The sequence below is a fragment of the Bos taurus genome, chromosome 3 (genome assembly GCF_002263795.3).
Source record: "Bos taurus isolate L1 Dominette 01449 registration number 42190680 breed Hereford chromosome 3, ARS-UCD2.0, whole genome shotgun sequence".
NCBI lineage: Eukaryota > Metazoa > Chordata > Mammalia > Artiodactyla > Bovidae > Bos > Bos taurus.
The window spans coordinates 23,589,333-23,604,498 of NC_037330.1; the positions used below are offsets into that span (position 1 = coordinate 23,589,333).

Consider the following 15,166-nt stretch of genomic DNA (forward strand, 5'->3'; position numbering starts at 1 on the left):
GTGTCACAACTTCTTTATCCATTCATCTGTCCATGGACATTTATGTTGTTTCTGCATCTTGACAACTGAAATAATGCTGCTATGAGCACTGGGGTACATGCATCTTTTCAAATTAGCATTTTTTTCCCAATATACCTAGGAATGAGATTGCTGGGTCATGTGGTAGGCCTATTTTTATTTTTTTGAGGAAGATCCATATTGCTGTCCACTGTGGCTACACCAATTTACATCCCCACCAACAGTGTGTAAGTGTTCCCTTCTTTCTACATTCTCTCCAACATTTTGAGTGTACTTGTTCTTAATGCAAACCCCCAACCCCATGCCACCAGCCCTGAGTTCTGTGAGGTGCTCCTGCCCTAAACCCAAAGTTGGAAGAAAACCCTTTTGCCCCGGCTTTATGTTTTCCTGCAGAGGGACCCCCATTCGAGAAACACACCTGGCCTCTCTCTACCCAGACTTACTTCTCCAGAGGCAGAGAAGCATCTCATTAGATGGGGAGAAACGTGTGTGGCTCAGCCCTTATCTGACTCCTCTTATTTCAGGACCGACCTGCCTACAAAAGGCACAAATCTCTGCTGCTCCACGCCATCAAGCTTTTATTTTATTGGAGTACAGCTAATTTACACTGTGGTGTTAGCGTCACACATCTGTACCTGTGACAGAGGCAGAGGGTGGCCCTTTGACCACAGACTTTTATCAAGTTTCCCAACCTGGCTTTTATTAGGAACAAAGCTAATACTTTTATCTTCTCCTGTTAGGCTTCTCCTCCTATTTCTCCACAAGTTTTGCACTGAGAAATCTTCCTCACATGATAAATCAAAGGGCAATGTTGATTCTACCCATCTTGCAGAAAGGAAGATAGAGATAAAACCCATGAAACTATTTTTCGTTTCTCAAAAGATTTTCCTTATTATTTTTAGAATATTAACACATGTTTACCCTTTATGCCCTCTATTGGGTCTTTTCTTCTCTGGAAATGAAGGTTATAAGGAGCAAAAAGGTCAAGAGACTCTATTTTTAAAAATTAAAAAAATCAAGATAAAAGGACTCTTAGAGTCTGTCTTTCTAAGAACACCTGGCTTCCTGTCACCCGCTCTGATCTGCCCCCACCCCATCTGCTCTCAGCCTGGAGCAGGCAGCCTCCTGGACCCCCTTCTGACTCTACAGGCATCTCCTCCCTCCACGTGGTCAGTCTCCACACTCACTCCCCTACCTCCACGACTTACTTCATGACCAGGATGCCCTTTCTGGTTGCGGCCTCCAGATCCACGTTGTCCACGCCCGTGCCAGCCCTGCCCACCACCTGCAGCTTCTCTGCCGCGTTGATGATGTCAGAGGTCACCTTGGTGGCCGAGCGGACAATAAGGCCTTCACAGTCCTGAGGCAGAAAAAGAAACACCTGGATCCACAGAGTTGGTCTTTGTACAGCCTCTCTGTCCAAGGTGGGAGTCCCTGCAGGCTGGCTGACGCTGGATACGTTCAAGCAAAGGAAGGCGTGTGTATGCGCACACCCCTCTGAGAGCCTTTGCCAACAGTCAGGCTTGGGTTCAAATCCAAGCTCCAGCCCTGACAAGCTAAGACTCTGAGCTTCGGCCTCCTCAGGTGTGTGAGGAGGAAATGAGACAGGACAGGTACAACCCCTGGCACGATATCTGGCCCAGCTCAAGGGACATCACTTTCTTCATCAGACACGGAGCTACTGAAGAGGTGAGGTGGGATCAGAGTCTACTTTGTGAGCCCCTATGCCTGGTACACAGAAGGCACTCAATAAATGTTGGTTGGCTGAATGACTAAGTGAAGTTAATAAAAGGCAAATTATTAAAAGAAAAACATTTCCTAAAATAGAAACCACAGTAGAGGGAAGGGGAGAAAACAATTAAGCTGGTTCACAGCTGCTCAGAAAACCAGGCACTATTAGACTAAAACTAAATCTATGTGAAAAATCAGACTTTTTGGGTTCATCACAGCCATTTTACCTGTGCTAAGCCAGACCCGGGGACAATCGTCCTTAGGCTTGCCCAGCATCTGATAGTATCTTCTGCAGAATAAGGATGCTGTGCCAATATGCATCGAGAAGGCCCAGGAAATGGAGCAGGAGAGCAAATGCACACTCTGCCCAACTCTGGCTGTCCCAGGCTTGGTTGATGAGCAAGCTGCAAGGGCGTCTGCATAAGCAGCAAGCTGGGAACCAGGAGGCTGGGGCTCTAGGCCCTGTGCTGCCAACGACATGCGGGGTCACTGTGCCAAGTTATGTCACCCCCACCCCGGTCTCCTCCAGTAACACAAGAGCATTGGAATAGACAACTGATCTGAAACCTGTAACTCGCCCTGCACTTCCCCAGTGGGGCACCCAGCTGGATCCCATGAGAACCTTCTCTCTTCCCTTCCCACCACATGGATTCCAAAGACAAAGAGGGGCTATTGGCATCTGGCTTCTAGGGTAAGGGCCCACTCGTGTTTACTTGCACAAGTCCAGAGCCTAGGAACAAGTTTGGACAAGTTAAATGCAGGGAGAACAGAGGGTTCTTTTCCCTCCACAGAGGGGAGAGGAGAAAAGAAGCTTACTCTGCAGTCTACTTAGACTTGGAGGGCTTCTCAACACTGGGATGATTCTTTAGAAAAGGCTGAAAAACTACTTCTCTGGAGGTGTGAATGTTTCATGCATGCTCACTGGCTGGAGCTCTGCCAGACCAGAGAGAGCTGCATCGAGGACCCTTCACCAGCACTTCACACCCTTTCGTGTCTGTGGTTCTGAAATAGAATGCTCCTTGAATACTCTCTCCAAGCTGCCAGCCCCTCACCAAACCCTGGGAATCTTCCCACAGGGCAGACTGGTTGCAGAAGAGCATACAGACTCCCCAGGAGTCCACCCCATCGCTGCAGACTCCAAGGACAAGCACAGAAACAGCACAGAGTTTTTAACAAGCAGAGCCTCCGTGGAAGGATCTCCCTTATGGAGATTTATCCTACAGTCTCTGTTTCACTCAAGGGTGTGCCCCAGCTTTCTCTGAAGCCACGAGGTCAGGAGAGCCTCCAGTCAGACCAGCTGAGATGTACAAGCAGAACTCGCCCATCCCAAGTGAGAATCTGCCTTTGCAGACTTTCATTCAGCAGACACTGGTCCCACACGATCTGGACATAGCTTGTGGCCAGAGTTCACAAACTTGCAAGGCCAAGTGGTAAGGTTCAACAGCTGGTCAAGGAACTAAGATCCCACAAGCCACACGTGGTGGCCACCCCCCCCCCTCAAAAAAAAGTTAGGATTCAGTCAATCTGCACACATTTACTGAGAGTCTGCACTCCCAGGCACCGCCCCCCTCTCAGGACCCTGCCATCCCTCTGACACGTGGCTCCCTGCTCTCCCCAGCTCTCCTCTACTTCTGAAAACTGCAGCCCACATCCTCTCAGAAGTTTGCTGTGGTTATAATTTTCTTCTGCAGCATCCCAAGGTCCTCTCTGGCGCTCCTACGACAGGAATCTCAACACCACACCCACTCTGCTGTCTGCTGTTCTCTGCTCTGTGTGTGCTGTATCCGTATATGACAGCTGGCTGGAATAGGCTTTCACCACACTTGGTTTGCCTTCCTACTCCCAGCCCCTCAGTGGCCTCAGAGCTGGAAAACAGCAGGACCCTGTTCTGCTGGATTTATGGCTGTTCCAGACAAACTATGCCAACTCAGCAGTGGAAACCCATTCATGCTCCTCAAGTTCACACACGCTTCCTTTCCCAAGAAGGACAGGCTTCGCCTTGGGGTGATTTCAGCATTGCTCCTGCCTCACAACTGAACAACCAAATACACAAGCATGCGCTGACTTATGTAATAGGGGATGCCAAAGAAAGTCTCCAGGTTATGTTCCCCTGGCTACAGAGAATGCAGGTAGGCACTGTTTGGCACAGTATATGTGATCCTCATTAAGTAGATGGCTCTGTAACCTTTGCCAACCAAATCCTACTGTAAAGGCTGGAAACGTGCTATTTTAAAAGAGCCTTTCAAAACATGGACTCTTGCATGGAAATTTATTCCCTTCTTTTCCTTTCTTAAAATTCAGAGATAAAGATACAAAGGTGCCTCAGAAAGTTAAATGCATTACCAGCCTGCGTTTAGTGGACTCTGACCAGCATTGTTATTTAATGAAACAGAAGAAAATATCAGAACACAGCACATATAGTATGGGTGTTCTTTCATGAAACTTGAGTGTATGTGTGTACACATATGTGTGTGTATACTGAATTAGGGTGTAAAGTAAATTTCCTATTGTGGGTCATGGTCAAAGTCTAAAACCACTGATACGTGGTAAGACTTAATATTTATTATTAGATTTGTATAAGATGATAGAAGAGGGGTACACAGTCTAAATAAGAGTTTTGTTGAGTTCCAACAAGAAGCTTTATTATTTCAAGCCAGTGTTTTCCAAACTTTTGAGTAAGACCCACAGTACCAAACACATTTAGCCTATCTGTATTGCTCTCTGATATTTACTTTTTTTCTTTTTAATGCTAATCACGACCCATTAAACGGACTTCAATGCCCACTAATGAGCTGTGACTTGCTTCAAGTCTGAAAAGCATGGTTCTGGGGAATGATTGTACTTCCTGACCACGGAGCGAGAGAGAACAAACCGTGCCTGCCCAGAATACCAAGGAGTGTGAAGGGAGGCCAGGCGTGGTTCTGGCGACCTGCTCCAGTTTCTTTCCGTATGAAAAAGGTTTAAACGGGGGAGGCCAGGGGCCGCTAACCCAGATACCTCTCCACTCAGAATAACAAGAGGTAGCTTGGATAGGAGTCCTTTACTGGCCTAAGGAGACTAACCTGGATTCCAAACTGTTTTTTTACAAAGACAGACATGAAAACTGGGCATGCCCAAATCCCTCAACAATGTAGCCAACAAACACCTCTCTTCCTGCCAGGAGTTTGCAGTGCCTTTAAAACATCCTCTAAGTCCCAGCCCCCGATTCCCAGTCAACGTCCCAACATCCTTGAACCCTGCAACTAGTGACCAAGGGCTCCCATTCTTGTCAGTTCCACTCACTTACCACTCCCTCATCCCACCCTACCCCAGGGGTACAGGATTTTCATTTCCACAAGAAAGCCGGAAAGCCCCCGAGTCCCATCCACACTTCCCAGCCCGGTGGTCTGGTGGAGGTGAGGATCTAGAGACCACTACACTGCCTTCTGGCCATTGCCCAGAGCCAAAGTCACTGCTGCCATCTGCACAAACGAGGAGGTGACAAGTGAAGTGCCTGTCTCGCATTCACGCCGAGGGTGCTCCAAGGATCCGCTCCTGAGTCCTTGGCCCCCACCAAGTCAAGGCTGATCACCCTCTCCTCCCCACTTGAGCAGCAGTGGAGCAGGCAGAGGCTTAGGCTTCTGATGGTCTCATTTAGCACTCAAGTACTGTGTTATCTGGTCACTAGCTTCACAGTCTATTAACCAGGCTCCCTAACCAGCTGACAAGCTTCTGGAAGATAGGAACCAGTCAAACTTAGAGTCTGAGTACAGGACAGGGGCTGGATACAGTACCATGGGGCCGGAGCCAACAAGGGTTCCAAGGAGAAACCCAGCAGGAGATATAAAGACAGTTAGGAAGACCGTGGGATTGCCTCACCGCTAGAGCAACAGCGGCCACCCCCGTGGTTTGATTTAAGGGCCTCTCGAGGAGTGAAAGATGGAGGGGTGGATCTGCGCTGAGTCTGGCTGAAGTTGGTAGGAGGCTACAAGGCCGGGTGTGGGAGTTGGGGGGCAAGGGAAAATACTTCCGGACGGGTGGGAGGGAGACACCTGGGCGCTGGGCGCAGTCCAGAAGTAAGAAGTGCGGTAACGGGAGTGAAGAGTTCCCAAAATGAATGTTATAAGCTTAGACGAGGCTACCAAATCTCGCAGAGATTTTACAAACAAGGTGAAGAAAGATCCGAAGTAGACCGTCCTAATTATATAACACGACAAGCGGTGATACGCTCCTGAGAAAGATTTGCTAAGAAATACACGTTTCCTGGGAGCGTTCGGGATCGGATTCTCCACGGATGTGGCCATACGTTGCCGCGCCGAGGACAAAGTTGAGGCCATCCGCTGAAACCGCTGGCGGAGACCGCCGGAGCCGCGGTCACGGCCGCGCGGCTGGCGCGGGGATCTCTGGCGCCCCCCATCACCCGCCCCTCCTTCCTCCAAGCGCTCCCAGGCGGCCGAGGGGCGGTGAAAACTCTTCGTAGTCTTGCATCAGACTAAAGGCGGGTATGGCGTTTGCTGCCCCAGTCCCGCCGCTTTCCCTGCGGCTTCTAGGGGAGCTTGCTGGAGCAGCCACGCGACAGGCTGGATTCCGCCAGCGTCCCCCAGGGAAGGCAGGACTTGGCTGGGCGAGCCAGGGCTGGGCCTGAGTTCCCTGAAGGGAACTCCGGTCCCTGAGTTCCAAGAAGGGAAGCCACTTTGGCGCCCCTCCCCCCGGCACCCCCGCACGAGGCGGGAGAGAAGGCCCCGGGCTGCCAGGGCCACTGCGCGCAAAGGCCCTGGGAAGCCGCGCTGGCATCCCGCGCGCAGCCTGCACTTTGCAATGTTGGCGGGAAACGTTCCAACGTGAAACACGCCGTTGCAAACTGAACGGAAAGTCTGCATCCTGCAGCTTGTAGACGTTGGTTCCTCCCTCTTTCTCCCTCCACCTTCCCCAGCCCCCAAACTCGGGAGACCCCCAAGACTGACCACCAGGTAGGAGGTGAGGGTGGGGCGCGCTGGGCCGAGTGTGTCAACCACTGTCCACGGAGGATGCCACACAGCCCTTGTCTTTCTCACGCTCGCCTAACCTGCAGCTCGGCTATCAGCTCCTCTTTGCTCAGGTTCTGCTTCTCCACCACCTGCAGCCCTCCGTCTTGCAGGATCTTCCGGCAGCAAGGGTCCAGGCTATCACTGATAAGCACTTTCCGTAGATTTGCAAAGGCCATTGCTGGAGTCGGCCTTGGAATCTGCAGCTTTTCCTGGGCAGAAACACCTAAAGCGACACGCGGCTGCTTCGACTGGCGGGCTTCAGTAACTGGGCAGGATTCGCGATTGGACAGAAACTCTCCAACTCTCTGTGACTCCGCCCCCTCGTGGTGGTTCTGGGTCTTCAGATCTCCTCCCACTTTATTATCCTCGAGACAGTCTCTCAATCTCAACCAAAGCATTTCTCTATTAAGTGGTGAGCAGACAGAAGCATGTTTTTGCTGAGTAGCTGATTCATATCTGAAATAAGTTGAGAAATATTCGCTCTCATCACGAGAGAAATATTTCCTCTTCACTTTCCTCTTAAGGACCTAGCTCTTCAACAAGCACTTATTAACGCACCCACTATGTGCAAGGCAAGGCGCTGGATGCTGAAGGGGCTCGAATTTCAAAAGGACATAGCCCCTTTCCTCTGGTTGGCTAACATCCGAGAGTACCAAAGACACAGATGTGGAAAGTTAAATAATAAAAAGCAATAGGGAACTGTTTCTGAAACCTCACAAAACCATGATTAATTCCAAATGAATGATGCAATGAAAATTGTAAATTTGAAAAAGAACAAGGGACTGGTCCATTTGGACTAGTCAAAATATTTGTTCAATATTCTCCTCTTCCACTACTTCCTCTCTAATTACTTTAAAAAGAAAGAAGAAGAAAAAGAAGAAAATGAGATGTCAGTCTGGCCTAATTTATATATTGACCAAGGAGGCACTTCCAGCCCTTATCTCCTTTATGTTTAAACCCTACAACAAACATGCTCTTCCATGCCCTATCTTACAGAATACTGGAAAATCCTATTTTGGATTTTTTTAAGGCCACCTAGAATCAGAAACCGGAGAGGGCAATGGCAACCCATTCCAGTACTCTTGCCTGGAAAATCCCATGGATGGAGGAGCCTGGTAGGCTACAGTCCATGGGGTCACCAAGAGTCAGACACTTACTGAGCGACTTCACTTTCACTTTTCACTTTCATGCATTGGAGAAGGAAATGGCAACCCACTCCAGTGTTCTTGCCTGGAGAACCCCAGGGACGGGGGAACCTGGTGGGCTGCCATCTATGGGGTCGCACAGAGTCAGACACGACTGAAGTGACTTAGCATCAGTAGCAGGATCAGAAACAGAGTCAGGGACCCTCACAGACGAATTAGAATTCATTATATCCAGCCCACTTAACCTTTGTGTTCTGTTGTCCTACGCTATTCACAATGCTCGGGTGCAAGAGCCTTATCCTATAGAACTATTCAGTGTCAACACTCTCATGTAATGAAGCTGTGGACAGATGATTCCTAGGCACAAATCAGAAGTTAGACCAAATGCTTCCAATAGGAAAGAAGATAATTTGGCTATCCTGTTTGCTGGTTTGGATGATTTCTTGCTCCCGCATCCCAGCACTCCTGAGTATTTCATTTCTCTTCCTCTCAGGAGGTGTCCAGCAACCCTGGAGGCCTGGGGAGCAGACAGTGGAACTGGCCCAAGAGGCTAACAAAGCAATTTGGGAAGCACCCATTTTGGCTACCTCTTTAACTCAACTGTTTCCTGGACTCACCCTCTGCTTCCATTCAGTGTAGAATCTAAAGCCCACTGTATCTGAAGGGTAACCCCAACCCTTGACCCCAAGTCAAACTTCTCAGATGCTGTTGAACTCAAAACCAGAGGCCCTTCCACACCTGTCACCTGGGCATTATTTTCTTGCTTTAGTATTTATGACCCACCTACTTTCACACTGGACACACAAAAGGTACTTCTAAGCCCATTAAGAAAGTAGTCAACAGATGTGTTCAGTTCCAGTTAGAAAGGAGGGTGTGTAATAATTTTTACCATAAACAAGTCAGAAACTTGTTCCTCTTTTAAATTTTCTTTGGCATTGTCTTCAAGTTATCTCATAGTACCTTGGACAACATATATGTGAACATTTCATGTCTCATTCTCCCCCTAGGATCAGAGACACAACTTTATGTCCCTCTAGACTAAGATCATGGCATCTGGTCCTTCACTTCATGGGAAATAGATGGGGAAACAGTGGAAACAGTGTCAGACTTTATTTTGGGGGGCTCCAAAATCACTGCAGATGGTGACTTCTGCCATGAAATTAAAAGACGCTTACTCCTTGGAAGGAAAGTTATGACCAACCTGGATAGCATATTCAAAAGCAGAGACATTACTTTGCCAACAAAGGTCCATCTAGTCAAGGCTATGGTTTTTCCAGTAGTCATGTATGGATGTAAGAGTTGGGCTATAAAGAAAGCTGAGCACCAAAGAATTGATGCTTTTGAACTGTGATGTGGGAGAAGACTCTTGAGAGTCCCTTGGACTGCAAGGAGATCCAACCAGTCCATTCTGAAGGAGATCAGCCCTGGGATTTCTTTGGAAGGAATGATGCTGAAGCTGAAACTCCAGTACTTTGGCCACCTCATGCGAAGAGCTGACTCATTAGAAAAGACTCTGATGCTGGGAGGGATTGGGGGCAAGAGGAGAAGGGGACGACAGAGGATGAGATGGCTGGATGGCATCACTGACTCAATAGACGTGAGTCTGAGTGAACTCCAGGAGTTGGTGATGGACAGGGAGGCCTGGCATGCTGCAATTCATGGGGTCGAAAAGAGTCAGACACAACTGAGAGACTGAACTGAACTGAATAGTGCCTGGCACAGAGATTTCCATGTTGGAGATTCAGAAGACATTGCGTTCAAATTTAACTTATCAAGCACCTACTATGTGCCAGGTACCATGGCTTAACACTAGGGTGCAGTGATGTACCAGTCACACCCCTTTCACCTGAAAAAACAAGAAAAACAACACAGACATATAGAGAATGGATTTACACATAGCGGAGGAAAGAGAGGGTGGGATGAATTAAGAGCGTAGCATCGACATATATACAGTACCTTGTGTAAAACAGATAGCTGGTGGGAAGCCCTGTGATGACCTAGAGGAGTGGGACACGGGGCATTGGGAGGGAGGCTTAAAAGGGAGGTGATATGAGTATACTCATAGCTAATTCATGTTGTACAGCAGAAACCAACATAACATTGTAAAGCAATTATCCTCCAATTAAAAAATAAATTTTAAAAAAGAAGAAAAACAACACAAAGTATAGCATTCAAAGAATAAACATAAATATGCTGAAGTGCTTTAACAGCAAGAAGGAGACCTCCCAGCACAAACTAGGGGCAGCAGGAAAAATTCTAGAAAGGTTGCCTTTGAGCTGACACTTTGATGCTCACTGAAGGCAGGCACTCGAAGAGGTCCAAGGATACAGAGATGAGTACAACTTATTCTGCCTTCAAACTGCTCATGGTCAGTCACCTAATCTTGAAAGCATATAGTATATATAGAATAGGAAGCTGCCATGTAGAGGAAAAAAAATAACATTTACAAAAACCCAGAGAAGTGAAGAATTATAAGATGTTCACAATGGCTACTCCAGGGGTATTGGCTGTGGAGGTGCCAGAGGAGCAGATAAGACTATAGAGGAGCCAGCAGTGAAAAGTCTTGTCCAGAGAAGAGGTTTCAATTTGACTCAAAAGGTAGAACAGAGGTGCTGAGCCAATTTTTAGAAGTGATATAGTTATATTGGGCTTCCCAGATGGCGCTAGTGGTAAAGAACTCACTTGCCAATGCAGGAGACATAAGAAATGGGGGTTTGATCCCTGGGTCAGGAAGATCCCCTGGAGAAGGAAACGACAACCCACTCCAGTAATTATTGCATAAGGAATCCCATGGACAGAGGAGTCTGAAGGGCTACAGTCCATGGGGTTGCAAGAGAGTCAAACACAACCGAAACAACTTAACACACATACGCACACGTACGCACACACATTGTTACATTAGCTGGCTGAGCTGAGCCTTGATGTGCTTAGTCATTCAATCATGTCTGACTCTTTGCGACCCCATGGACAGTAGCCTGCCAGGCTCCTCTGTCCATGGGATTCTCCAGACAGGAATACTGGAATGGGTTGCCACTTCCTTCTCCAGAGCCTTGATACTGTTAGTTCAGTTCAGTTCAGTCGCTCAGTCGCGTCCGACTCTGCAATTCTGTGGACTGCAGCACGCCAGGCCTTCCTATCCATCACCAACTCCCGGAGTACACCCAAACTCATGTCCATTGAGTCGGTGATGCCATCCAACCATCTCATCCTCTGTTGTCATCTTCTCCTCCCGCCTTCAATCTTTCCCAGCATCAGGGTCTTTTCCAGTGAGTCAGTTCTTCGCATCAGGTGGCCAAAGTATTGGAGTTTCAGCTTCAAACATCAGTCCTTCCAGTGAACACTCAGGACCGACTCCTTTAGGATGGACTGGTTGGATCTCCTTGCAGTCCAAAGGACTCTCAAGAGTCTTCTCCAACACCACAGTTCAAAAGCATCAATTCTTTGGTGCTCAGCTTTCTTTATAGTCCAACTCTCACATCCATACATGACCACTGGAAAAACCATAGCTTTGATTAGGTGGACTTTTGTTGGCAAAGTAATGTCTCTCCTTTTTAGTATGTTGTCCAGGTTGGTCATAACTTTTCTTCCAAGGAGTAAGTATCTTTTAATTTTATGGCTGCAGTCACCATCTGCAGGGATTTTGGAGCCTCAAAATATAAAGTCTGCCACTGTTTCCACTATTTCCCCATCTATTTGCCATGAAGTTATGGGACTGGATGCCATGATCTTAGTTTTCTGAATGTTGAGCTTTAAGCCAACTTTTTCACTCTCCTCTTTCACATTTATCAAGAGGCTCTTTAGTTCTTCTTCACTTTCTGCCATAAGGGTGGTGTCATCTGCATATCTGAGGTCCAGCAATCTTGATTCCAGCTTGTGCTTCATCCAGCCCAGCGTTTCTCATGATGTACTCTGCATATAAGTTAAATAAGCAGGGTGACAATATATAGCCTTGACATACTCCTTTCCCTATTTGGAACCAGTCTGTTGCTCCACTTCCAGTTCTAACTGTTGCTTCCTGACCTGCATACAGATTTCTCAAGAGGCAGGTCAGGTGGTCTGATATTCCCATTTCTTTCAGAATTTTCCACAGTTTATTGTGATCCACACAGTCAAAGGCTTTGGCATAGTCAATAAAGCAGAAGTAAATGTTTTTCTGGAACTCTCTTGCTTTTTCAATGATCCAGTGGATGTTGACAATTTGATCTCTGGTTCCTCTGCCTTTTCTAAAACCAGCTTGAACATCTGGAGGTTTATGGTTCATGTATTGTTGAAGCCTGGCTTGGAGAATTTTGAGCATTACTTTACTAGTGTGTGAGATGAGTGCAATTGTGTGGTAGTTTGAGCATTCTTTGGCATTGCCTTTCTTAAGGATTGGAATGAAAACTGACCTCTTCCAGTCCTGTGGCCACTGCTGAGTTTTCCAAATTTGCTGGCATATTGATTGAGTGCAGCACTTTCACAGCATCATCTTTTAGGATTTGAAATAGCTCAACTGGTATTCCATCACCTCCACTAGCTTTGTTCATAGTGATGCTTCCTAAGGCCGACTTGACTTCACATTCCAGGATGTCTGGCTCTAGGTGAGTGATCACACCATCATGATTATCTGGGTCATGAAGATCTTTTTTCTACAGTTCTTCTGTGTATTCTTGCTAGATAATATTCCTACCCACCCCACCTACCTCCACCCCTCACCCCTCACCCCATCTCCAACTTCCATTGTAGGTTGGAGGTTTTTCTTTTATAACAGGGGGCTGTGCGTGTTAAGTCTCTTCAGAGGGCTGGAGAAGGGCAATTGTTTTCCCTCTCTCTGTGTTGAACAAAAACTTTGGTTCTCTTGGAAGTATTAGGAAAATAGTTCTGCCTTTCTCTCCAGACACCTCATACCCTCCCCACCCCTGACACTTGCCCCTTGGGAAGTGTCTGATCAGATTCGTGAATTTGGGGGAAAGGTCCTGGTGTGAGTCAGGCCAGCCACTTCTTGGCTGTCTCTTTTAGAGTAGAAAACCCACAGATAACGTGCACTCTGCTGCTTCCTGGTACGTGATGAACCCCCCAGGGCAGGCCCCACCCCACGCGCCTGAGGGTGCAGAGCTGCAGCTGCCCAGCCGCTCTTCCTGAGGAGGGTAAGGTCCAGGGCAAGGGGGGAGGTGGGAGAAGTAGGAATCCCATTTGATCTCCAAACTCACATCATGAATAATAAAACAGACATTTTTAGTGGTAGAGGATGAATTGTCATCTGCAAAACACGCACAACTGGATTTGAATTCCAGCTTCTCAAATCACTGATAATGCGACCTTGGGCAAATTGCATTGCCTCTGTAAGACTTAGTTTTCTTCTCTATAATATGAGACTAACAGTGGGATAGTGTTTACTTCATAAGGTTGTCGTGAAGATTAACAAGGTTGTTGCGAAGAGCCCACAGATAACTGCCAGCTGTAGTGCGTGGCTTTCATTCATTCAGTCAGTTAATATATGTTTATTGGGAGCTTGTGAGCCTGGCACTGCTGAAGGTGCTGGAAATGAAGCTTTGAATGGGACAAACACAACCTCTGCCCTCATGGAGCTTGTGTTCTAGTTGGAGAATGAAAATGAGTAAGTAAATAAATGAAAGATTTAAAAAGATAATCTTAGGGTTAAGTTTAATGAAGAATAAAAACAGTGATGTGATAGAGGGTTGTGATAAGGGGACATCTATTTCCCTGTCTATTTCCCTGTCTATGATCAGGGAAGGCTTTCGAAGAAGATGATATTTGAGGTAAGACTAAAATAAGTCAATTATTGGGCATCCCTAGTAGTCCTTCCCTAGTGGCTCAGATGGTAAAGCGTCTGTCTGCAATGCAGGAAACCCGGGTTCGAACCTTGTGTTGGGAAGATCCCCTGGAGAAGGAAATGGCAGCCTACTCCAGTATTCTTGCCTGGAAAATCCCATGGGTCATGGAGCCTGGTAGGCTACCATCCATGGGGTCGCAAAGAGTCGGACACGACTGAGCAACTTAACTTTCACTTTCGCTAGTAGTCTGGTGGCTAAGTCTCCAGACTCCCAGTGCAGGGAGGCCTGAGTTCCATCCCTGGTCAGGGAACCAGATCCCCCATACTGCAACTAAAAATCCTGCATGCAGCTACTAAGACTGGGTGCAGCCAAATAAATATATATTTATAATAGTAAAATAAAATGCACTGTAAAAAAGATGTCAATCATGCAAAGCAATAAGGAGGGGGAGTTCTAGGCAGCAGGGAAAGCAGAACAAGTCAAGGAACTGGCCCACCAGTATTTCAATAACACTTACTGTGTGCCAGGCATGCGATAACCATGCTAAACAAGTCATGTGAGGCCACTGCCCTCAGGGAACTCACAGCCAGTGAGTGAGCACATGTGCTGTGTGTTTCATCTGTACTGGACAGTGAGGAAAGCCTCTGCGGAGACGGTGCTGAACTTGAGATCTGAAAGTGGAGAAAGAGCCCTGGAGAACTCTGGAGGAAAGGAAACAGTAAGAACAAAGTCGCTTGGGTAGAAAAGAGCATGGCTTTTTCTCGAAACTGACAGAAGTTCCAAAAACCTGTCATGTAGAGAGATCAAGAGGGAATGTGGCCCTAGAAGAGATGGGGAAGTTATCAGGGAACAGACCACTCAAACCATGGGAATAGACTGGATTTTCAGCATTCTTGGGATTCCCTTGTGCCTCAGCTGGTAAAGAATCTGCCTATAGTGAGGGAGACCTGGCTTCGATTCCTGGGTTGGGAAGAGCCCCTAGAGAAGGGAAAGATTACCCACTCCAGTATTCTGGCCTGGAGAATTCCATGGACTGTATAGTCTATGGGGTCACAAAGAGTTGGACACGACTGAGCGACTTGCACTTTCACTTTGACCATTCACATTTATGGATGTGAAGAACAGCATTTAAACTATCCCAAAGGAAAAGGGATCACTCAAGTGTCTGAAAAGATCAAGTCTGGACAGAAATGAGCTCAAATGGCAATCTGTATCTCTCTCCTATCTCTGTTTTCCTCTGAGTTTGCTTCATTTCTAGAAAGGCAAGATGTGGCATATGCTTGCCTGCTAAGCTGCTTCAGTCATGTCTGACTCTTTGCAACCCTATGGACTATAGCCCACCAGGTTTCTCTGTCCATGGGATTCTCCAGGCAGGAATACTGGAGTGTGTTGCCATGCCTTCCTCCAGGGGATCTTCCCTACCCAAGGACTGAACCTGTGTCTCTTTCAACTCCTGCATAGGCAGGCAAGTTCTTTACCACTAGTGCCACCT

The 15,166-nt window shown here is 47.4% G+C and overlaps 1 protein-coding gene across 1 annotated transcript in view; it reads right to left on the minus strand.

The window, feature by feature from the left end:
* The window catches only part of PHGDH (phosphoglycerate dehydrogenase), a 31,192-nt gene extending 24,181 nt beyond the window's left edge, over positions 1 to 7,011 (minus strand). The window contains 2 exon segments of the mRNA NM_001035017.1: positions 1,227 to 1,378; positions 6,794 to 7,011. Of these exon segments, the coding sequence (NP_001030189.1) occupies positions 1,227 to 1,378; positions 6,794 to 6,931 (290 nt within the window). The 5' untranslated portion in view covers positions 6,932 to 7,011.
* Between the last annotated feature and the right edge of the window lie 8,155 nt (positions 7,012 to 15,166).